This window comes from Poromitra crassiceps (assembly GCF_964638095.1).
Source record: "Poromitra crassiceps genome assembly, chromosome: 1".
Lineage (NCBI taxonomy): Eukaryota > Metazoa > Chordata > Actinopteri > Beryciformes > Melamphaidae > Poromitra > Poromitra crassiceps.
Genome location: NC_139623.1, coordinates 68,135,550 through 68,161,136, shown reverse-complemented (window position 1 = coordinate 68,161,136; position 25,587 = coordinate 68,135,550). Strand labels below are relative to the sequence as shown.

Here is a 25,587-nt window from a genome sequence, read left to right as displayed (position 1 = left end):
GATTGAGACCAGAAACTCATTACGAAAGTGTTTACTGGGGCCATACATCAAGTGAGAAGTATGGCACCCCCCTGCAGGCCATTCAAATGAATGCAGGTTTAAGTTACTTCCGCATTGGCTTCACAAATGGAGCTACGAGCTAGCCCCTTGGTCAATTTTTTTTGTCAACATCAGAGTGTGCTACATATTTATTTAACTGATTAAGAAATCTGGAATAACAGTAAATTGTGTGTGTGTGTGTGTGTGTGTGTGTGTGTGTGTGTGTGTGTGTGTGTGTGTGTGTGTGTGTGTGTGCGCGCGCGTGTGTGTGTGCGTACAGATGGACCACGGCCATCCCAAAAGGAGATCATCTCACTCAGAGCCTTCATGCTGCTCTTCCTCAAACAGCTCATATTAAAGGTACAGTACACCTACTCAGGAAACTATATAGCATTGCCTTAATCACATGCCTTAAAGGAACACTCCGCCCATTTTCAACCAGCTTTGTACCATTAGAACATCAGTAGTATATCAGAAAACTGTAAACTGTTTTGAAGTCTGTCATTTAATTTGACAGTTATTGAGTGTTAAAGTGTGGACCAGTGACATCACTGGTCCACACTTACTCAAATTAATAACTCATTAACTCAAATCAACTCTCAATAACTGTCAAACTATTCATCATTCATCTAGTTTGACAGTTATTGAGAGTTGATTTGAGTTAATGAGTTATTCATTTTAGTAAGTGTGGACCAGTGATGTCACTGGTCCACACTTTAACACTCAATAACTGTCAAATTAAATGACAGACTTCAAAACAGTTTACAGTTTTCTGATATACTACTGATGTTCTAATGATACAAAGCTGGTTGAAAATGGGCGGAGTGTTCCTTTAAGGTCCTAGACTAGACAATACTAAGCTTTGTTTTGTGTGTGCGTGTGCATGTATAGATGTGTGTGCGTGTTTCAATGTTTATATGCAAGTGTGATGATGTTCCTGCTCTGCTATTAAAATGCATTCACTAAGGACAGAATTAATGGAATCAGGAGCGTGGTTCTACTGTACCACCACAGAGACCCAGGTTCTACTGTACCACCACAGAGACCCGGGTTCTACTGTACCACCACAGAGACCCGGGTTCTACTGTACCAGCACAGAGAGAGACCTGGGTTCTACTGTACCAGCACAGAGACCCGGGTTCTACTGTACCACCACAGAGACCCGGGTTCTACTGTACCAGCACAGAGACCCGGGTTCTACTGTACCACCACAGAGACCCGGGTTCTACTGTACCGCCACAGAGACCCGGGTTCAATTCCCGGCTCAGTCAGATGTTCCTACAGACACAGTTGGCTGTGTCTGTGGTTGGTAAGCTGGTGGGGAAAGAGTCCTGGTCACTGCACTAGCGCCTCCTCTGGTTGGGGTGTGGGGGGGGGGGGGGGGGGGGGGTGCGGGTGAATAGCGTGATCCTCCCGCATGCTAAGTCCTGCTGGTGAAACTCCTCGCCGTCAGGTGAAAAGAAACGACAGGCGACTGTCTGCACATGTATCGGAGGAAGCATGTGCTAGTCTACAACTCTCCCCAGATCAGCAAGGGGGGTTTCAAGCAGGGGGAATTGGCCAGGTACAATAGACCCTTTTCACGGGGGCCATTATGTGTAGAAAAAGGCAGAATAAACACAGGTGCAAGCAAAACACTAATGAGGGTTTCCAAATTCCAATCATGGAAGTTGGAAACCCTCATTAGTGTTTTGCTTGCACCTGTGTTTACCCTGCCTTTTAGACACAAAATGGCCCCCGTGAAAATAATTTATTGGGGAGAAACTGGGACGAGGGGGAAAAAAACCTAATTAATGGAATCATTCCAGGTTAATAAGATGTAAAAACAATACAGGATGGTGGATCTTTTCAGCAAAGATACTGTAACTGTTATTCTTGTTATGTTTTTCACAGGACCGGGGCGTGAAAGAGGATGAGCTACAGAGCATCCTCAACTACCTATTGACCATGCACGAGGTAAATGCTGACTTCTGAGTTATGAGAGGGTGAAAGAGAGAGAGAACAACAGTGTGAGAGGAAGGAGGAGAGAGGGAGAATCAGAGCGAGCTGAGAGAGAGAGTCAGTGGTTGAGTGGTGCCGGTGGCCAGAGTGACTGTGCGTTCTAATGTGGGCCAGAGTTCTGGTCCACTTAAACCAGTGAGAGTGTGACTCAGCCTCGGCGTTGTGACAGTATGAAAAATGGTACAACAACGGACCGAACAGAATGTACTCTCTTCTGTAACAATTATATATCTATTCTTACTCACAACTACCACCTGCTCCTGCGAACCCCCCCACCCCACCCCCCTACTGTCTCTCCTCCCCTCTTCTTCCTCTGTTCTTTCTCCCTCTTCACCTTCACCTGCCTCCCTTCCTCCTCTCTTGTCTGCAGGATGAGAACATCCACGATGTGCTCCAGCTGTTGGTGGCTCTCATGTCGGAACACCCGGCATCCATGATCCCCGCCTTCGACCAGAGGAACGGCATAAGGTGAACACTGCCTTATGGATCTTTTCAACCCGACAACATAAACAACATAGCCTTACTTCCTCTTACTGAGCAAGGAGCGTAAAAAAGAAGGATAAGTCATCATCACTCACGTCACAGCGTTCAAATGTTGCATTGGGGCCAGTCTTTGGCCAGTCTAAGTCCCATTATAAACCATCATATCTGCATTGTTTCACTTTCAATGCATATCAGCATTGAACATGCTGATGTCTCATCCTTCTTTTTAGGGTCCTTGTTGCTGACAGGAAATAAACTTGATTCCAAACTGTTGTCTAGCAACAGAATTCTGGTGAAACTGTCTATAGACTATACACACACACACGCACGCATGCACGCATGCACGCACGCACACACACACACACACACACACACACACACACACACACACACACACACACACACAAGCACGCACAGATAAGGTGTGACACCAGAATGACATGAAAGTAGATCTCATTGCCTATACTGTGATTTGAGGTTACTAGCTATCTGAAGACCTTTGTTTATAACTGTGAGGAGGCCTATAGATTGCCTAAGTCACGCCCTCTTCCGGGTTCGGGATGCAACCTAAGGGATATCATTCCCCATTCATTTTTCCATAGATATAAACCTAAAAAGAGGCTGTTACAGTAAAATTATTGATTGATTGCTTATGATCTATGGCTCTTCTAAGATGGACTCTGCTCCATCATGCAGAGTCATTCCTGAAGGGAGATAACATGTATTTTGTCTTGTGTGACCAGACCAAGGTTATTGTGTCTTTTGTGAACATCAGATGGAACTACTGGCGTAATGGAAACGTACTGGGTTCGATGGAACTTCTGTGAGCCTAGTGGAAAATCACTGGCCTCCAAGGTGGGGGGCGGGTGCTCATTTTAGTATATGATGGGAAGACGCTTTGACTCGTGGCTCTCCTGATGTAAGCGTTTTGACAGTCAGGGAGACTCTGTGCACAGATGTAAACATGTCGAATAAAATCCTTTTATTTAGCTATTCAGAATCAGGAAAGACCATAGAACATTTCACTCTGACCATTATTTATTTTTATTTTTGTTATTATTAGTAAAAAAAATATATGTTTATTTATTTTGTTTTAGTTTCGGTCTGAGTCAAATGTTCCTGATTCTGAATATAGCTGAATTGCTTGGTTTGACTTCATAAGGATTTTACAAAACATATATGGGAAAATGAATGCGGAATGAAATCTTACTGTAGGTCCCATGCCAAACCCCGAAGAGGGCTTGACTTAGGCACTCTATATACTGTATTATGTCTATATATTTATAATATTAAATTGAAAAGGTAGTTTCAACCAAGCAAGTTGAAGACACATTCTGTACTGAGAATTCCTGTAAAGTATGGCTAGACCTGCTTTTGGTTGCTGTGGTAACTCTTATTGTTGTTACCAGAGAGCTTATTAGCAGTCCTGATTATTTTCTCTTTTTTGTCCTCCGAGTACACTACTTTGAAGAAACATTTTCAGTTAGTACATGTGTTGGTAACTGTCCAATTATGACTATTGACTGTGGTTATTATGGGTATGAGCTACTGAGTGTTATAACCACACTAAGGAATTGTTGGTAAAACATTTCTATAACCAGGCGCGGACTGCATAATCGGGCACATCGGGAAAATGCCCGGTGGCCTGGCCTGGCCTGGCCTGCAAAAAAAAAAAAAAAAATGTGGTGCCCGCAGTCAGGCCACTCACTGAACAGCAGGCCAGGCGCCGCCTACTGGTTTACTAGTGGTTATTACTTTATTAGTTAGTCTGAAGTAATAATTACACCAGGGTTAAAGTGGGTGCATCTCATTGTAAAATTGGACTCGGCCCAAATTGGGCTTCAAACGGCCCAAATTGGGCTTCAAACGGCCAAAATCTGGCTTCAAACGACCCAAAATCGGCTTTAAACGGCCCAAATTGGGCTTCAAACGGCCCAAATTTTTCGCCGGTTGCGGGCACGCGCGTCGGCCCATATCGGCCTGGCCTGCTTGGTATCTAATGCCCGGCCTGAATTATGATCCCAGTCCGCCCCTGTCTATAACCCATGATATTCAGTATGTGTAGCATTTTAGCATGTGCCCCACTGACACGTCATTGCGTGTCCGACCGACATGTTGCAGGGTGATCTGCAAGCTCCTGGCCTCCAAGAGTGAGAGCATCCGGGTCCAAGCCCTCAAAGTCCTGGGCTACTTCCTCAAGCATCTGGGACACAAGTCAGTGTATCCTTGTCTCTGTGTTTTCTTCCTATGTGCAGTGCACAGCTCACCCAATAGATTTAGGTCATTCCCAATGCGGTCACATGATATATCTTTTTTTACACCACATACAGTGAAAGTACGGAAACGGATTAAGGCCACATAAAGAAATATTATAATATTATTATTATAATTCTGAGAATAAAGTCAGAAATCTGAGGTTAAAGTCAGAATTCTGAGAAAAAAGCCAGAAGTCTTGAGTCATCAGTGATGTCACCAGCAATTACAATCTTACTACCATAACAGGGCGACGTTCCGCCCTAGACTTTTGTGATGTCAAGCAGTGTAGTCCTCAATGGACCTGTTTTCCTGCACTATTGCTAATTATTGGGCTTACAATGGACGTGTGTGTGTGTGTGTGTGTGTGTGTGTGTGTGTGTGTGTGTGTGTGTGTGTGTGTGTGTGTGTGTGCGCGCGTGCGTGCGTGCGTCCCTCCGTCCGTCCGTCCGTCCGTCCGTGGAGGTAATGTGATCATGCGTGGAATCATCATTTTGACAGTGTGTGGTGGCAGGGGGGTGGAACCTTGATCAGCAGCAGTGCATGCTGGGGGATTTCTTCATCCCATGTGACGTGCTCCCCTCTCACTGTACACCATGGGAGCAGGCTGAGGGGCTGCACCTGAGCCCCACTCCCCCTACTTAACATCATGGGAGCAGGCTGAGGGGCTGCACCTGAGCCCCACTCCCCCTACTTAACATCATGGGAGCAGGCTGAGGGGCTCTCCACTCCCCCTACTTAACATCATAGGAGCAGGCTGAGGGGCTGCACCTGAGCCCCACTCCCCCTACTTAACATTGTTGTGCTCATTATTTGGATTAAATTTAGTTGGGTAAAATAAAATATTAATAATCCGAAAATTATTAATATTTCATAAAATTATTGAAATATCAAATATGTAATCCTTGATAAGGATTAACCTAGGGGCACCACCTGCTTTGCGCAGGACCCAACCTTAATCACAGTTAGTCTCAAATATTAATGTCTCATATTAATATCATTTGGGTTGAAGGTAAGCGAGTTCAAATCTATCACAACTCTGCCAAAGATGTAAATATGCATGAATAAAGTCACAAGGATTCGCAGTTATGCAAAACAGATTCCTTTTAATCACAATATCGAATATTAATGATCATCGAGCAAAGGTATCACATTTACTAACTAAGAAACTCATAACTATAATCAAACCTAAATGGAAAGCAATATACAAGCGTGTGTATGTGTGTGCGTGCATGGGGTTTAAGGGAGAGAGAGAGAAGGGGTCACAGACTGGAGGCCTGCGGCTACAGGGCAGCTCCCTGTGATGTCACTTTGGTGTGAGTCGCAGGGGTTTGCATCTGTATCAGATAGTAGTAGGCGGGGTTGGAGTTACCCTAGCCTATGGGTGGCTCAGAGAGGCTCTGAGAGAGTAGGGGTTACTTCCTCCCCCCAAAATGGCCGAATTTGGGAAGGAAAGTAGCCTGCTGTAGGCTTAAAGCCAATTTGGAGGTGTTTATTTCTCTAAGGGACAATAATCACAATAAATGCCGATTCTGGTTATCCGTCAGCTGGGTTTCCCAGCTGAGGAGGTTAGAATGGGAAAGAGAGAGAGAGGGTGCAGTTTGAGGACAAAGTGATAGCTAGCATTGTAATGCACATATCGCTTTGTGGTGCATGAGAGATTAGCACGGAGGGAGAGAGGCGAGCAGCCGCATCGCCGGTCTCGCTCCGCGCATGACAGAGTACGTTCAGTTGTAAACCAGCACTTGACAGCATATAACAGCAGTTTCAGTCAACGTTACCATAACACGTAAATGCATTTCAATTGTATCTAACCACAACTCTGCCCAGGTAATTTAACCAGAAAGTCTCACGTCATTCCACTCGGAGGAGTGGAATGTCCTCCGGGCTCCGTCGTGGAACCAAGGTAGCGTGTGTGGATCCTCGAGGACCCCAGCGGCCGATTCGATTCAGGCCGCGGTGCGCTTCGTGTGGGCTTTCGGCTTTTCTCCTGGTTGCCCTGTGGGGCGGCGTTGACGAACCTCTGACACTGGTTAAAACGCGCAAACGAGTTTCTCTCCTTGCGACTTACTAAAACTAGCGGGTAATATCTATACTGGAATTAAGTAGAACTATTCCAGTATTTACGCAAGCCACTTAGGCTGGTTAACGGCACAAACGAGCTTGTCTCCCTGCGACTTACTATTAACTAAACAAAATAAAACGAGCTGGGTTTAGACTGAGTCAAAATGCAGGTGTGTTTGGTCGTTCAGCTTGGTTGGTTCATGCTCGGATCTTCAAGAGAGGGAGAGGTTGAGCGGCGGCGGGTCCCATCGCTTACCCAAACCCCAAACTCTCTCCTCTGGAGCGGAAGGAAAGGAGGGAGCGAGCCGTGGAGGGTCCCATCACGGTCTGCCTCCCCCCCCCTTTCTCCCCCCCTCCCCGTGAAGACGGGTGAAGCTGGATGGAGACTTGAAGCCCTCAGGAGGCTCCTGGAAACTTCTGGTAGCTCTTCGAACTCTGCTGTGTGCAGCGGTTTTGTTGTGGTAGTTCGACCAATCGGTGGACGTGGGCGTACACCTGATTGGCCAATGGCGTCTGGTTAGAAGGTTCGACCGAACCCTCTTTTGCTAAGAGGGAGGGAGTGTCCTTAGGGCCCCCCCGATCCATCGAGGGGAGTCGTGGCCCGGCTCCTTTCAGTCTGAGGACTGGGAGGGAGCGACCCCACCTGTGGTGAGCTGTGCTTTGAACCATTCAGAGGTGTGAAGTCACCTGAGGGATGACTTAGTCAGCATCTTGGTGCTGATTAGATTCAGTCTGGCCCTCTGAATGATCTCAGGATGTGAGGAGGGGCTCCTGATTAGATCAGCCTGGTTCCTGAGTAGGCTGCCTTTGATCAGGACAGGTCAAAATGTAGTTTTAACCTGGAGAGAACTGTTCAGTCATATTTTATCTAATGTATAGTTCCATAAGAGAATGTAATCCCCAACAACATCATGGGAGCAGGCTGAGGGGCTCTCCACTCCTCGCTACTTAACATCATGGGAGCAGGCTGAGGGGCTCTCCACTCCCCCTACTTAACATCTGCTGCAGCCAAACAGTCTCCAGAGCTGCCTCTTCAACTTGACATGTCACCTCAATACGAATGGATCCAGACGTAAACTGTCATTGTAGTAATATAGTGGTGAATGAACAGGTGGATATAGTAACTAACTTGGGTTATGACTAATGTCAGTGAACATTATGAAGTAAACGGCCACCAATAACTCCTTAAAAAATGTGTAATTTATTGATATATGATGCTAGTTTCTTAATGTAAGTCAGCTGAAAACAGGTTAACTTGAATTTCTTGAATTTCTTAAAACTATAGAGGGTATGCACACCCACTGGAACACGCCCCCTCAATCAGGAATGAGTGTCAAAATGAGTGTCAAGTTCCTCCCTGAGCAGCAGGTGTCAGTTATCTAGGCTGATTACTGCATTCAAGCTCAGTCTTGCTGTGACTCAGTGGGCGTGACCCCACAGTGACTTCTGCCTCTGTGACATCACATGCATACCCTCTATTCAAACTTAATGTCTTGGCTTTGTGCACTCAGGTTTAGTATATATTGAAATTGTGAATGAAAGAGCTGTCCAATGGACATATATATCTTTTGAAGCGGTGCCGGCGCTTCTATAAGTGACTGTGTGTCTGTCCGTCCGTCCGTCTGTTTTCACTGAGATTTTGGCACAGAGAGGTGAGCAGGAGATTGAGCCTTGGACTCAAGGATGAACTGATTAGATTTTGGTGGTCAAAGGTCAAAGTTCAAGGTCACTGTGACCTCAGAAACGCCATTCCCAAGTTCGTTAACGCGATATCTGAGGAACGGCTTGACAGAATTTCTTCCAATTTGGCTCAAACGTCGACTTGGACGCAAGGATGAACTGATTAGATTTTGGTGGTCAAAGGTCAAGGTCACTGTGACCTCGAAAACAATTTTCAAGCTTGTTAACGCGATATCTCAGGAATACCTTTATGGAATTTCTTCAAATTTGCCTCAAATGTCAACTTGGACTGAAGGATGAACTGATTCGATTTTGGTGGTCAAACCTCAAGGTCACTGTGACCTCACGAACGGCATTTTCAAGCTCGGTAACGCCATATCTCAGTAACACCTTGACGAAATTTCTTCACATTTGGCTCAAAAGTCAAAGTCTGGACGGACATGCATGTTGACTGTTCACTTTTTGGCGGAGGCATATATCCGCGGTGCAATTGTTCTAGTTTTTTTTCTTTTCTTACCTGACTTTTTTCTTCTTTTTCCGGGTTGTTTGTTGATGTCAGGCTTATTTTTATTGGTTCAGACAGACAAAGAAATAGGCTATGTCAAAAGAAACTTTGGTAAATTGAAAATACTGTGTTACCATGTATCCTAAAAGAGGGTAAAATATGCTGCTCTTCAAAGATAACAAATGATCATAAAAATACTAAAAATGAATAGTGAACACAGTTCACTGCTTTCATTATACTGATTACAGGCTGGGATTTTTCTGAAGCTGTTAACATTATTCTTTCATGTCAAATTTAAAACCACTCAAAGTTGGTAATTAAGAAAGTCCACTAGAGTCATTAGTCTTCAATGAAGCATGATTACAGAGCATTGTAAGCCAAAAGCCTCTTTGAGACACAGTCTTTGCCCACTAGCAAGGTTAATATTTAAGGTTAATTTTCCTTGGCCAAATGTTAGTTGCCCCAGGGACTCCTGCAGTTTGTTGCTGTTGTTAATTTATTTGCCTTGCGCTTTGGCGCCATACCTGACAGGGTCTCATGGTGTCTCCTGTCAATAGACCCTTTTCACAGCAGCTATTTTGAGTGTCAAAGCAGGTTAAAAACAGGGGCAACAAATCATATTAATGATGGTTTCATTCCATTTAGGTGTTCAGTGCCAGAGTCCTCATTCATGTTATGGGTTGTCCTGGTTGCTGCACTAGCGCTGCCTCTGGTCGGTTGGGGCGCCTGTTCGGGGCGGAAGGGAACTGGTGGGAATAGCGTGATCCTCCCACATGCTACGTCCTGCCGGTGAAGCTCCCCCCTGTCAGGTGAAGCGTCTGGCAATTGCCCATGTGTCGGAGCGGAGGAAGCATGGTGCTAGTCTACCGCTCTCCCCAGATCAGCAGAGGTTGGAGCAGCCGGGCCAGCAGGGGGAAATTGGCCAAGTACAATTGGGGAGAAAATAGGGGGGGGGGGGGATTCAGAAAAATAAAATCAATCAATCAATCAAACAATCAATCAATCAATCAATCAATCAATGTTATTGGTTACACTTGTGTTTACCCTGCTTTGACACTCACAATGGCTGTGAAAAGGGTCTATAACAGACCAATGTCAGTTTCAACTGTCATAAATTCAGTCATGACTGACAAGCGGCCTGTGTGTGTGTGTGTGTGTGTGTGTGTGTGTGTGTGCAGGAGGAAGGTGGAGATCATGCATACACACAGTCTGTTCACGCTGCTGGGGGAAAGGCTAATGATGCACACTAACACCGTCTCTGTCACCACTTACAACACGCTGTATGAGGTAAGTGACTGTTAGCATGTTAGCATAGCCACCACTTACAACACGCTGTATGAGGTAAGAGACTGTTAGTATGTTAGCATAGCGATGCATGTCAAGCCACGCCCTTTTTAGCGTCCTCTCAGCTCTCGTTACTCCAGTGATTGTTCTGCTATTTAACTGGCCGCTATCCATGTCCTGTGTCTGTGTGTAGATCCTGACGGAGCAGGTCTGTACCCAGGTCGTCCACAAACCCCATCCTGAGCCAGACTCCACCGTCAAGATCCAGAATCCCAGTGAGTACAAAACACTGTTAGCCTAGCACCTCTCTGTCTCCGTGTGTTCTCTGGTCTAGCACCTCTCTGTCTCCGTGTGTTCTCTGGTCTAGCACCTCTGTCTCCGTGTGTTCTCTGGTCTAGCACCTCTCTGTCTCCGTGTGTTCTTTGGTCTGCCAATGATAGTGTTGTTCGAGTAAACAAACAAAGAGTGATTTCAGAAGGTTACACTGCTAGGGTGCGTTCTCCCCTTTGATTTCTCTCGCACTCTCTTCGCCTCTCTCTCACATCTTACTCTAAACAGCGTATCGTCCGTGTGACCAGTGGAAGCTGCGCAGCCATTGCACAGCATTGCAAGTTCGGCCATTAATCTGCGCAGCCATTGCAAATTAGTCCATTTAATCGGCCCTAATTATCGAATAAAAAATCTGGCTACGTTAGGTCACCTGCAGGGTTGCTCTTTACACTTCCTGGAAGATTCAGAGCGATCACACATCAAATGGCCTAGCTGTGGCCCGACACAATTTCTGCTCACTCACAGAGAGACGTTGCATTCTTATTATAGTTCTGATTGTGACACCTGTTGGAGCCTCACTCACACTCTCTCTCCCCAGAGCTGTTAGGGTTTTGTTTGTTGGACTCAAGGGCAGAGACAGACAGAGACAGAATATCAAGTTGTAACAAAGTTTGTTTATTTAAATGTTATTGGTTGAGTCCGGCTGGACTAGATACCCAGGTTGAAGGATGGCAGGCTAGAGTCCAGGTAGGTGAACGAGCAGGCATACAGAAGTCCGGGCTGGCAGAGAGCAAGCAGGCTGAAGTCCAGGCTGGCAGAGAGCAGGTAGGCTGAAGTCCAGGCAGATGGCGAGCAGGCAGACAGGTGAGGATTGGCGCAGGTAGTCAGATTTAGGACAGCAGACGTTCCTCTCCGTGTAGGTGAGAAGATAATCTGACAGTGTCTTGGAGTCTGGGCTGGGTATATGAAGCCTGCTGATTAGTGATGATTGGCAGCTGCGATAGCTGGAAACCAGCTCCACACACCTGGCTCCAATCCTGTAATCACAACAGAAGGGAGGGGGCGAGAGAGACTAGGAGGCAGAAGTTGAGGGCATGACAGTACCCCCCCCTCTACGGGCGCCACCTGGCGCACGCCTGGCTCCGTGAGGGTGCTGGCGACGGAAGGCCCGGATGAGTGTGGGGTCCAGTATGTTCCGCCGAGGGACCCAGCAGCGCTCCTCCGGACCATAACCCTCCCAGTCGACCAAATACTGGAATCCGCGGCCCCGGCGACGGACATCCAGGATACGCCTCACGGTGTAGACTGGACCACCCTCCACCATCCGAGGAGGAGGAGGGGCGGCTGTGGGAGGGACAAGAGCACTGGACCACACAGGCTTTAACAGAGACACATGAAATGTGGGATGGATCCTTTTAAGGGAGGAAGGGAGCTTAAGCCGAACAGCACAGGGGTTAATGATGGTTTCAATTTCATAAGGCCCAACGTAGCGAGGTGCGAGCTTTCGAGAATCCACCTTGAGAGGCAGGTATCTCGAAAGAAGCCATACCTTCTGCCCTGGAGCGTAGGCTGGAGCTGGAACACGGCGATGGTCGGCCTGGACCCGTGACCTGGAGGCAGCTCGGAGTAAGGCGGCGCGGGCTCTCTTCCAGGTAGCGCGGCAGCGGCGCATCTGGGCCTGAACTGAAGGGACTGCAATCTCCTCCTCCTGGCCTGACAACAGAGGAGGTTGATAGCCCAAAGAACATAAAAACGGAGACATACCAGAGGAGGCGTTGGGGAGGGTATTGTGGGCGTACTCCACCCAGGACAGCTGTGAGCTCCAAGAGGAGGGGTTCGCCGCGGTGACACAGCGAAGAGCTGCTTCCATCTCCTGGTTTGCTCGCTCCGTCTGTCCGTTGGACCCCGAAGATAAGCTGACGGTGGCTCCCATGGCCGTGCAGAATGCCTTCCAGACCTGCGAGGTGAATTGAGGCCCCCTGTCGGAGACAATGTCTGCAGGCAGACCATGTACCCGAAACACATGTTGCACTAATAGATCGGCTGTCTCCCTAGCGGAAGGCAGCTTGGGCAGGGCAATGAAGTGTACTGCCTTAGAAAAACGGTCTATGACAGTGAGAACTGTGGTGTTACCTCCAGATGGGGGAAGGCCAGTGACGAAGTCCACTGCTATGTGTGACCATGGCCGGCTGGGTACAGGCAGTGGACGGAGCAGGCCAGAGCTGGGCTTTGTGGAGGTCTTGCTGCGAGCGCAGACAGAGCAAGCTGCAACATATGACCGTGTATCCTGATCCATGGTGGGCCACCAGAAACTCTGCCGAAGGAAGGCCATTGTCCGACGAACCCCCGGGTGACAGGTAAGGCGGGATGAGTGAGCCCATTGCAGAACCTGGGAGCAGACAGAATCAGGTACAAACAGGAGGTTAGGAGGACCATTACCTGGGTCGGGCTGGGCCCTCTGGGCTTGGCGGACCTTGGATTCGATCTCCCAGGTAACGGCAGCGAAGACACATGAAGATGGAAGAATGGGCTCTGGGTCCATGTTTGCCTCCTCCACCTCAAACTGGCGTGACAGCGCATCGGGCTTCACGTTCCTCGAACCGGGGCGGTAGGTGAGTGTGAAATTAAACCTGCCAAAAAACAGAGCCCACCCTGCTTGGCGTGAGTTGAGCCGCTTCGCCTCCTTGATGTAGGTGAGGTTTTTGTGGTCTGTCCACACGACGAAGGGATGCTCGGCCCCCTCTAGCCAGTGTCGCCACTCCTCCAGCGCCACCTTCACAGCCAGGAGCTCTCTATTGTCGACGTCGTAGTTTCTTTCTGCGGGGCAAAGTTTGTAGGACAGAAAGGCACAGGGATGCAACTTGTCATCAGCCAGTGTGCGCTGAGAGAGGATTGCACCTACCCCTACATTAGAAGCGTCCACCTCCACAATGAACTGCCGGGTTCGGTCTGCCTGGACGAGCACTGGAGCGGAGACAAACCTGCGCTTGAGCTCCCCAAAGGCGGTCTCCGCCTCCGGTGTCCATCGAAACGAGATGGAGGTGGAAGTGAGTGCAGTCAGGGGGGCTGCTATGGTGCTGTAATTACGGACAAACCTTCGATAGAAGTTGGCAAATCCTAGAAACATTTGTAACTGTTTACGGCTAGTAGGCACAGGCCAATGCAGAACTGCTGCCACTTTGGCCGGCTCCATCTCCACGAAACCCAGGAAGTGCACTGTGGAAGCATGACATTCAGACTTCTCTGCCTTAGCAAACAGTCCGTTTTCTAGGAGACGCTGCAGCACTGCCCGCTAGGGGTGTCACAATATATCGTCCCACGAAATTTCGCGATAGTAAAACGTCACGATATGTATCGTTGAGATTAAATCTCATATCGCGATTTTTTTTTTTTTTTTTTCAAAAATCGACTAAGAAACGTCTTTGCTTGTTGAAGTTCAATGTGTGGAAAGTAGTTCAGTTGAACAAGTCTCTGAAGAGACACATGAGAAGTTATACAGGAGAGAAACCATTCAATTGAGTTTCTGGCAAAACTGTTTACTTGACAGGAAAAACTGAAGATGCATAAAAAATAGACTAAGAAAAGTCTTGTTGTTTGAGTTTGAAGAAAAACTGAAGATGCATAATGAGAATTTATACTGCTGAGAAACCTTTTAGTCCAAAGTAAATCTAAGTGACGGTGTAACTCATTCTATTTCAACATAAGCCTTATCTCCAATCTCATGTTTTTTCTAGTTGTTATTGTAATAACAATTTCCCACAACAGCATGTTTTGTATTTGTGCATTTCAAATAAAATACTACTTTTCCAGTCATATATTGTCATTATTCAAGTTTAAAAAAATGTTGTTAAAATCGTATCATATCGTTATCGTGAACCCAATATCGTGATACGTATCGCAGTGTTTCCCACAGGATTTTGAGAATTTGTGGTGGGGGACCGCAGACCCCCTAGGGGGGTGCGGGGGCCATACCCCCCTGCAAGATTTTTTTAAACATTTTAAAGTAAAATGCATGAATTTGGTGTACTTTGAGAAAGCTTAAGAGCAAAATTAAAAGGCTAGATCTATGAAGAACATGTCATCATTACTGTGCTGTGGGTTTACAATGACAAACTAAATTTCTCCCTATAGGTCAGGGATACTCAACTTGCTTTGCCACTTTCGTGAAATGATAGAAGGCGAGGGGCCAGTTAATAAACAAACAATATACATTTTTCTGTAGCGGATTGTAGGTTTTTGGGGTGTCAGCCGGAGTTTAGGCTGACAGTGTTGTGCACACCGGATAGTTAGTTAGGTTAAGTTAGTTGGGTTAAGTACATACATAAGTGCCTGGGTAGCGAGCAGATGGCGGTATTTGACAATTTAGCAGCTAAATCATAGATTATTGAAAGATATTCCATATTCCAGACTGAAATGCTATAACAGAAGTATTGGCCAGAATGACATGAACATTTATTGGACACTTATTCAGCGGATATCTTGCATGTTGCGTTCAGGTGCACTGTAAATTATTATTATTATTATTTTATTTTTTTGTCAACATCTTATTGTGGCGGTCCAAATATTATTGTGGCGGCCCGCCACAAATTCCTTTATGTATGGGAAACACTGCGTATCGTATCATGAACTGAGTGTATCGTGACACCCCTACTGCCCGCACATGTTTCTGGTGTTCCTGGAGAGACTGGGAGTAAATCAGAATGTCATCAAGGTAAACAAACGCAAAATGACCAATCATGTCCCTGAGTACATCGTTGACGAGTGCCTGGAAGACTGCGGGCGCATTAGTGAGGCGGAAAGGCATCACCAGGTACTCAAAATGGCCCAGGTGAGTGTTGAAAGCAGTCTTCCATTCATCTCCATCTTTGATGCGCACCAGGTGGTACGCGTTCTGGAGGTCCAGTTTTGAAAACACTGTGGCGTCATGAAGGGGCACAAAAGCAGAGTCAATCAGAGGCAGACAGTACTTGTTTTTAACTGTGATGTCATTTAGTTTTTTATAGTCTATACATGGTCTCAAAGATCCATCCTTCTTGCCCACAAAGAAGGCACCTGCACCCACCGGAGAGGATGAAGGTCGGATGATCCCCGCTGCCAAGGAGTCCTGGATGTATTTCCCCATGGCTTGCTGTTCCGGCAGAGAGAGGTTGTAGAGCCTGCTAGAGGGAAGAGGAGCTCCGGGCAAAAGCTTTACCTCACAATCGTACGGTCTGTGCGGAGGGAGTGTTAACGCCTGTTGCTTACTGAATGCAGGAGCGAGGTCATGATATTCTTTTGGGACAGACGACAGATCTGGAGGTTCTGGTAGCGGCTCAGAGGAAGGTGTCTGGGCGGAACGGAGGCAGTTAGCATGGCAGAATGAGCTCCATGACCCCACTGTGCCGGTGGTCCAGTTGATCTGGGGGTTATCGAGTTTCAACCAGGGGAAGCCCAACACCAGAGGAACATTGGGAGAATGAATAACATGAAACTGAATTTTTTCTTGATGATTCCCAAACATGTGAAGGGACAGGGGAACGTTTTTTCTGTCCACTTGGGCCAGCAGTACCCCGTTAAGGGCTGTGGTATTTAGTGGGACATCGAGGGGCTCAGTCTCGATGCCCCACTGCTGGCACGTACCACTATGAATGAAATTTTCATCTGCTCCAGAGTCTATGAGTGCAGAGAGTGTAATGGATTGCTGGCACCACACGATGGCGGCATCGAGCTGTGGACGGACAGGGAGAGAGGAAGTGGCTGCTCGACTCGACAATACCTCTCCAACTATTGCAGAGCCGGCCCTTTTGCTGGACGGACGGGGCAATCGGAAATACGGTGGCTGCGGTTTCCACAGTAAAAACAGGCCTGTGTTGTAGCCCGACGACGAGCCCTTTCCTCCGGGGACAGACGGACCCGGTCGAGCTGCATGGGTTCTGGTTCTGGAAAGTTCGGAGTCTCGGGACGTGACGAGAACAGAGAGACGGGGGTGTCAGTACGCCACAGGGCGATTTGATCCGCAATCTTAATGGCCAGACTAATGGCGGCGTCTAAGGAATTTAGTTCCCCCCGTAGTGCCATTTCCCGTCCAATCTCTCTATTCAGACCACTCTGAAACGCTGCAATGAGGGCCACATTATCCCACCCCGACTCAACAGCTAAACTGTGGAACTGGCTTATAAACTCACGGACTGGGATTCTTCCTTGTCGAAGAGTCAACAGGCGCTGCCCCGCCTGTTGCCCTCGTATTGGGTGGTCGTACACTCGTTTGAGCTCGACAGCAAATCCCGCAAAGGACTGGATGAGCGGAGAGCCCTGTTCAAAGAGAGCATTAAAAAAGTTAAGCGGGGGTCCCTCCAGTAGGTTAACCAGGTATGCAATTTTGGCAGCTTCAGTAGAGAAGCGGATGGGCTGAGCGTTGAAAGACAAGTGACACTGTGTGAGGAATTGACGACAGCTGTGTGGATCACCTGAGTATTTTGCTGGAGGTGGGATGTGAGGCTCCGGAGCTGTGGTAGCAGGCAGCGCTGGTTGGTCGGGCTGAGGCAGAGCGGCAGCTGGAGCTGGTGTAAGACGCTTGGTGAGGCCCGTGATGGTCACACCAAGCCTCTGCATTTCTGTGGTCATGGTCCGCAGACGCTCCTCCTGGCCTCCCAGCCATTGGCCCTGCTGAGCAAGAGCTTGTCTCATTGCTTCTGCCTCTGCCGAGTCCATTTTGGTCAGATTATCCTGTTAGGGTTTTGTTTGTTGGACTCAAGGGCAGAGACAGACAGAGACAGAATATCAAGTTGTAACAAAGTTTGTTTATTTAAATGTTATTGGTTGAGTCCGGCTGGACTAGATACCCAGGTTGAAGGATGGCAGGCTAGAGTCCAGGTAGGTGAACGAGCAGGCATACAGAAGTCCGGGCTGGCAGAGAGCAAGCAGGCTGAAGTCCAGGCTGGCAGAGAGCAGGTAGGCTGAAGTCCAGGCAGATGGCGAGCAGGCAGACAGGTGAGGATTGGCGCAGGTAGTCAGATTTAGGACAGCAGACGTTCCTCTCCGTGTAGGTGAGAAGATAATCTGACAGTGTCTTGGAGTCTGGGCTGGGTATATGAAGCCTGCTGATTAGTGATGATTGGCAGCTGCGATAGCTGGAAACCAGCTCCACACACCTGGCTCCAATCCTGTAATCACAACAGAAGGGAGGGGGCGAGAGAGACTAGGAGGCAGAGGTTGAGGGCATGACAAGAGCTTTTTCATAGTGCACTTCCCTGGCTGATTCCAACTCCGCTCAGGTGTGCTCCATCAGTAGCTAATGATTGGAGCTATCCATGGTGCCGAACCTGTGTTGACTCATTTTGGCCACTAATGAGCCATTTTTATCCATTTAGTCGGCCCTAATGACCTAATTCAAACATCCGGCTCCGTCAGGTCACCCGCAGGGGTGCTCTTTACCTGCAGGGGGTGCTCTTTACACTTCCTGAAGATTCGGCGCATAGCTGTGCCTGGACACACACAGAGACGTCACATTCTTATTATAGGAGTCTTCTTTTTTCTTTTCTTTCTCCACCTCCCAGTGATTCTCAAGGTGGTTGCCACCTTGCTGAAGAACTCAACTCCCAGTGCCGAGCTGATGGAAGTCAGGAGACTCTTTCTGTCCGACATGATCAAGCTCTTCAGCAACAGCCGTGAGAACCGCCGGTGAGAGCTGAGAGCATGGGCTTGCATACATTCAGGCAGTACAGTACATGAATATGGATGCGAGTGTGCACGGGCAAATACACACTCTCATTTGCACCTATGGATACACCATATGCAGGAAAGGTTTCATTGCAATTTCATGAAATAAAAATTTTAACTTTTTTCTAGACAAACCTGCTTAAGATAACATAAACCTAACAGCAATGCATAATACATTTAGTAGAAGTAGGAGATATATATTTTTTAAATTTTTTCACATCTTAATTTGGATTCTAACTCTTATTGCATAGCTTGTTACAATACATATGTTGTGATATGTTTTGATATGTTTGTTAGTGTTGGTGTATCTACATGTCCTGCTGTACTCAGGAACCTCATGTACAGTTGTATGTGTAGGATATCTAAGTCATCAAACAGCATAATTTCAGCTCTTGTAAATCCTGCCATGAGTACGGTTAGGTTCACCTCAAGACTTTGGAACCTTTGGCGTTTTAGCTTGTATACAAATATTTGATACAAATATTTGATACTTTTTGTATCCATCTGTCTTTTATTGTGTTTTGTAGTTTTCCATTTTTATTGTACTGTACTATGGACCGCCTCTGTGTCCACAATAAAGTGTTGAATTGAATTGATACCAAACTCATGCTACAACTCAACTCACATGCAACTGTTGCGGCTCTAGCTGCCTGCTGCAGTGCTCCGTGTGGCAGGACTGGATGTTCTCCCTGGGATACATCAACCCCAAGAACCCAGAGGAGCAGAAGATAACGGAGATGGTCTACAACATCTTCCGGATCCTGCTGTATCACGCCATTAAGTACGAGTGGGGAGGGTGGAGAGTCTGGGTGGACACCCTCTCCATCGCACACTCCAAGGTGAGAGTGGGACAAACATGCATGTTTAACTTATTCATCTTTAAAGGAAAAAGCACACCTTGAAACAGTTTAACACATTCACTGCCAGCCGTTTTTTTTTTACTGTAGGTAGGTTCTGCCAGAGTTTTTTTTTGAGGATTCTGGCTCATCTTTCAAGACCCGAGGATTCTTTTCTGCTAAGATTTTGTGAACACACAATATCTCAAAAGAACTAATAGAATGTGTGCTTTCTCTGTCTAAAAGAGTTAGTTTGTAGAGTTAGTAGTTATGTAAGCATTAGCAGTTGAATACAGCATGGTTTCAGCGTCTGAAAAATTATTCAGAGATAAACGGCTTTTTGTGAAATTCGATAGAACAGTCACTTTAACCATTCATTTTTGGCATCAGTAAGACGTCAGACATCTAAACAATAGTTTTGAACAGTAATTTCCTCCATAACAGCAGGAAACCCCCCTCTGCTTCCAACTCCTCCCTCCGTGGGCGTTCTTCTTGGCTGCAGCGGCCGTGTCACAAGCTCGTTGCTGCTGCTGCTGTGCCTGTCTGCGCGGCCGCTCTTTGAGGAAGTCTGGATGGACTCGCTCGCTTCTTGGAGTTTTGGTTGAGAGCTTTGATGAAGCTTTTGCGATTCTGGTCATATTTATGCTGCGTGTTTCAAAGTGTGTTCCACCCGTAATCTATTATGCAAATTTGCAATCCCGCACCGCCAGCAATCAGCGCGAAAACGAAAGCGTTTTCGCCAATCCATTTTCATGAGAATGGCTAAGCCATTCTCATGAAAATGCTTGCCTTCCTCTAGTCAGGAGAGCACTGTCGCCACTTAGTGGGTCGGTGGGATGGGTTGTAAACGTTCGGTGGTTCCAATAATTATATAAGAGATGTAAAAGGGTTAGATGCACATCCCACGGTCAAAAAAAAAAAAAATCATTTTTTTGACGGAGTAATACGTCATTGGCAGTGAACCGTTGGATTTTTTTTGACGGAATAATACGTCGTTGGCAGTGAACGTGTTAACATTGCTAAAAAACTGTTATTCTGGGTTCATTTTGTTATTTGCTGATTGGTTGTAATTCCAGCGCTTCGTTCAGCAATAATACAGGGAGAAATGCATTGTAGAAGAGGCAGACACCAATTTATCCATCAACAGTAGCCTCAATAGGGGGCATGGTGGTGCAGTGGTAAGCGCTGTCGCCTCACAGCTAGAAGGTCCTGGGTTCGATTCCCACCTGAGCACTGAAGGAGTGCGTGCCCGTCCGCATGTCCTCGAGTGCCCGCCGCCCGGGTGGGGTCATCAAAAGGGCCTTTCTGTGTGGAGTTTGCATGTTCTCCCCATGCCCCCTGGGGCTTTCCTTCATATAGGAACCCCACACCAAAACATGCAATATCCTGGTCGCTGATGTGGTTCCTCCTCTGGTCGTTAAGGGCACCTGTTCGGAGGGAGGGGAACTGGTTGGAATAACGTGATCCTCCCACGTGCTATGTCCTACCGGTGAAGCTTCCTCTGTCAGGAGAAAAGAAGCGACTGGCTAACTGCCAATGTCTCGGAGGAAGCTTGGAGCCAGTTTCGGCTCTCCCCAGATCAACAGAGGGTGGAGCAGCAACCAGGATAAATACATTTTAAAAAATTAGCACTAACGGGAGATAAAAATGGGATAAAAAAAGGGGGGGGGGGTGGAACAGTAGCCTCAATAGACCAGAATGCAATGCAGCCACAAGACAAATTGTGTACTGAGTAAGGAGTGTAACTGACTTTCTTTCATGACCAGAAAAATTCACTCTCTTGCTCTTTCTATTGCTATCACTCTCTCCACCTTCCCGTATAACCCACAGCTGAATGCAACAAGTTCATGCACATTCTCATGGTTGTTGTCGAATGGCATTCAGGGAAATGTATGATATCTTTAAAGGATGGCTTTACCGATAATCAACCTACTTTGTATCATTATAGTTATAGTTTTCCTCACAGACAGCTCCCTTTTCCTCCTCTGGCAAAATGCTCTGTTGTGACATGTTTTACATCACAACGGGTCATAACGGAACTGCGGAAGTTCTGCTCAAGATGCGGAATCTGCTCCGAGGGCGGCTGTTATTGTTTATATTTATTTTTTAAGTATGGGCACATCCACAGAGAATCAGAGCCTTAACGAGCCTTAATGACTTGCAGCTGTGTGGGCGGAGTTTCTGCAGGTAGAGAATTCTCCATGAGGAAAACAGAGAGAGAAGGTAAACACTGCCCATGTGCTTATATTATCGAAATTATAATGATACAAAGTGGGTTGATTATCGGTAAAGACATCCTTTAATTGAAGTCGAAGTAGACCGGGAAGTTGAGCGAATGTGGGTGCAAAAAAAAGTTAATTGAGACTGACACATATGAGAAAACATAACAGTCTAAGAGCATCCCACGGTGGAATTGTCCTGTAAATGTTGAATTTTTTGTTTTAAAATGGTAAGTGTGTTTTTGCTTTGTGTGCACATGCAGTCTTGTGTCATGCGGTTCTTTATGTGATTTACACATGTATTGATGGATGTAGATATTGATTTGTCAAATCTGAGATTTCAGAATCTCCCTGCTGTTCGTAGAGACCGTTGGTTGATACTGGCAACTGATCGCTCTTAGATCAAATCTAGTGTGCCCTTAAAGGAACACATTGCTTAGGTTGATATTTTGACATAACGTATGGTCGAAGGTGAGCAAGAACTTATTGATTTGTACATATTCGCTATTATTGATTATAATTCTTTCTCCTTTTATTGAACTGCACGGCCTATGCTTGGCTGATGTATTATTGATTGGTCAATATTGAATCTTAATAACTGAGCACCTCTCTGCCCTTTGTTTAGTGGTGGAAACTCTACTGGCCTAATTTTCAGGACAGAATAGTGCAAAAGTTAAGATACATTATGGATAGATCATGCCTAATAGTCATTGTTAGGCGTTTGCCCAATTTATCCAGCCTTTGGTAAAGACTACAAGCTCCATGAGGACTATCTAGTGGAGAAGTTACTGATGTGTATATTATTGTTATTATTATATTATATATAATAAGTGTTAACCATTCTGTCCTGATAGCGTAACTGCTCATCTCCTTATGCTCTGTTATAGGTGACCTACGAGGCTCATAAGGAGTACCTGGCTAAGATGTATGAGGAGTACCAGCGTCAGGAGGAGGAGAACATGAAGAAGGGGAAGAAAGGCTCAGTCTCGACCATCTCCGGCCTCTCCGCCACCCCCACCCCTGTTGTCAACGGCAACCTGGAGATTGACGACAACTCCCAGACACAGACACCTGAGAGCGAGGCGGAGTACAGCGAGGGGGCCGGCGGAGACTCCCGCAACCTCCTGGCAGAGGCCGTCGTGATGAAGCGCCCCAACGGAGAAGCCCTGACCCCTGGGGAGCAGAGCGTGGGCCCCGGGGTGAGGGTGGAGGTTCATGACCTGCTGGTGGACATTAAAGCGGAGAAGGTGGAGGCCACGGAAGTGAAGCTGGATGACCTGGACTTGTCTCCTGAAGGCCTCCTCGTCGGTGGAGGAGGCGGAGGAGGAATGGAAAACGGACCTCTGGTGGAGGTCGATTCTCTCCTAGACAGCGCTTACTGCGCTGTAGTTCAGAACCTGAATGGGAACTTGGCGCCTAAAGATGACACAGCGGGGTCAGGGGTCGGCATAGGGGTGAGCCTGGGGCTGTCCGGAGTCACCCTGGAGGAAGATGGGAACATGGGGCCACTCATCACACTGGCTGATGAGAAGGACAGTGTCCCCAGCAACAACGGATTTCTCTTCAGCAAGGTAAGAAGCTACGGATTTACCAGCATTGATTGATCAAGATCCCGCTCGTGGAGCCACATCTTCCCCTAATAGTCAAGAATAGAATCCCCCCAAAGCTCCTCTGCTCTATCTCCACTATAGATGTTTTCTAGAATATATACTGTATATATATAGGCCTATATATATATATATATATATACGTCTTTTTTAATAGGGGTGGGACAAAATATCGATACTCACGGTATCGCAATATTTCCACTTGCAATACGTTATCGATACACTGGCACCAAGTATCGATGTTATTAATGGTGCGTTCCTTTATCGCAAAATAACTGGGATGTGGAGGCTAAATGACATCACATCCGTTTTGTTAGCGTTCCATTTGCAGAAAACTTGAGCTGGGAAGTTCACTGTTCATTGGTCAGATCCAGTCGCTAGCCAGGCTAGCCATTGTTAGCCATTGTTAGCAATAACAATTGACAACATGGCATTTCGCGCATACAAACACTGCAGCCTCATGTCCACACAGATAGATGTTAGGCAGTGCTGTGTGTACAGCTGATTTAATGAGACACAAACAAAACAGAAGTGCTAAACAACATTAGTACGATTACTACTACTGTTGTTGCGCGGCGCAGCCATCTTGGATTTTTGAGGTTGGGGCTGCTGAGACTCCTACGAGTTTGGAATGGGAAATACCAGCTCTGATGATGTCACCGCCCAACTCATGACCTTTGAAGTCGTAAGATTACCAGTCCCCAGTTATAAAGGAATGCACGATAAAATATGCAGGATTTTTAAACTGATTCCCCCACAGCCATTTTGATAAACAGTCCTATAGGGTTGTCAAAAATATTGATACTTAGGTACTTACTCGATAGGCTACTAAACATTTTTAAACGGATACAATACTCATTTTCTACAGTATCAAGTTTATCGATACCAGCAGCCTCCCTCTGCCTCCTCCACACAGACACACACAGCACTGCAGCTGTTAGCTACATTAGCTAATCCCACTACTGCTGCTGTAACCACTTCACCAACACCGGGCTCAAAACGCCAGTGTGAGTGACCAAATGTTTCACTTGTTAACCAGTCGGAGTGACGCTCTTTCCAGTAACATATTGGCTTTGAAATCTGTTGATACATGGATCCTGCTTGTAGATTGCAGCTACATTTAACGTTAAACGCATTGCCGGTGGAGGTACCCGGATGTAGCAGACAAAGAGTATTGAAGGCAAGAGACGAAGATTGTGTTGTTATTTTTTTACAACAGCGCTACCGCCTTGATGTTGCAGTGGAACCACTGAGCGGAACAATCCAGCCGTCAGTTCTTATCGATTTACGTTCTTTGGTGCAGAATTGTCGAAGTTGCGATTTATAACTGAATCCTGGACATGCAGAGTTGGTGTTTGGGCTGTCTTGGGCTACACTCTGAGCATACTGGGGGCAGCAGCTCAGCTTGAGGGAGGCTTTGGAGGGAATTGTAGCCTACATGAAACATGAAAGCTGGAACATCCCCACCCCCCACTAACTACTTAAGACATCTTAAAAATACATTGTGAATATATGCCATTGTTCTCTTGTTTTAATAATAAAAATATATATATACTCTTAATGTGTAACTTTTCCTCCATGGTATCGAAAATGGTATGAGTGAGTGAGTGAACTCTGAGTGAGTTCATGTCAATTCTGCTAATAAATACATAATACTGTACCTGCTTCTTGCCTTTTTTTCGGGGTATTTTTTTCTCTTCAGTTACACAGATAATATTATCGTGATGTATCGTAGGTTAAATTTCTTCCAATATATCGTTTATCGCAGAATCGCTGTATCTTGATAATATCGTTATCGAGGGCCAAGTATCGTGACCGTATCGTGAGTTACTCTGCGATTCCCACCCCTATTTTTTAATGTCCCTCCTGTCCTTCCCCGCTCCACCCATTTCCCCAGGTGGATGAGAAGCTGCTCCCAGCTCTGGCAGCTACAGACCCCCTCGTACTGCCCAGCCCAGACCAGCCCACTCCATCCGGCCCGGTCCCAGCTCACTCCTCCACCAGTGCCAGTGACGACCTCAGCCTGCTGGCCCACATGACTAGCTGCGGCTCCGATTTAACCCAGACCCAGAGCCATGCTGCCGGGGAACTTCCGGAGGACGGGCCCTTCGACATCCAGAGCCCTCTGGCCGACATCAGCTCCATCGCTGAGGCCGAGAGTCAAGCCCAGGTCCAGACAGCCTCCAGGCCAGAGTACCCAGAGGGAGAGGGCCCATGTGGGGCAGAGGGAGAGGCTGCAGGGCTTAAGACTGGAGGAGACACGGCCAGCACCACCTCCGACACAGAGAGGTCAGATGACGGGAAGGACAAGGATACCAAGAAGATCCAAACCACCGCCACTACTCAGGTGTGTTTCTGCCTGTTTGTTTGTGTTTGTGTGTGTGTCTGGTTCTGTCAGGGGCGCCGTATAGGTGGGGAAACCTAGGACGATTCTAGGGGCCCTTGAAGCTGACAGGGGCCCTAAAAAAAAAAAAAAAAAAAAAAAAATCTTTTTTTGCAATTCCATCGCGGGCCACACAGGGGGCGCCCGCGGGCCGCATGTGGCCCGCGGGCCACCAGTTGAGTATCACTGGTCTAGTCTGTCCGGCGCCATCTGAACATTTATTCAACTTTTCTTAACTACTGGAAATTACCCTGTTAGACCTTAG

General features: G+C 47.0%; 1 protein-coding gene across 1 annotated transcript in view; it reads left to right on the top strand.

The window, feature by feature from the left end:
• Positions 1–25,587, top strand: part of LOC310782492 (neurobeachin-like) — a gene marked incomplete at its 5' end in the record, with an annotated part of 447,634 nt that overhangs the window by 307,134 nt on the left and 114,913 nt on the right. The window contains 10 exons of the mRNA XM_083643165.1: positions 320–399; positions 1,933–1,995; positions 2,411–2,508; positions 4,645–4,737; positions 10,204–10,312; positions 10,503–10,584; positions 18,115–18,238; positions 18,924–19,116; positions 22,220–22,903; positions 24,837–25,286. Coding sequence (XP_083499291.1) covers positions 320–399; positions 1,933–1,995; positions 2,411–2,508; positions 4,645–4,737; positions 10,204–10,312; positions 10,503–10,584; positions 18,115–18,238; positions 18,924–19,116; positions 22,220–22,903; positions 24,837–25,286 — 1,976 coding nt within the window. The remainder of the gene's footprint in view (positions 1–319; positions 400–1,932; positions 1,996–2,410; positions 2,509–4,644; positions 4,738–10,203; positions 10,313–10,502; positions 10,585–18,114; positions 18,239–18,923; positions 19,117–22,219; positions 22,904–24,836; positions 25,287–25,587) is intronic.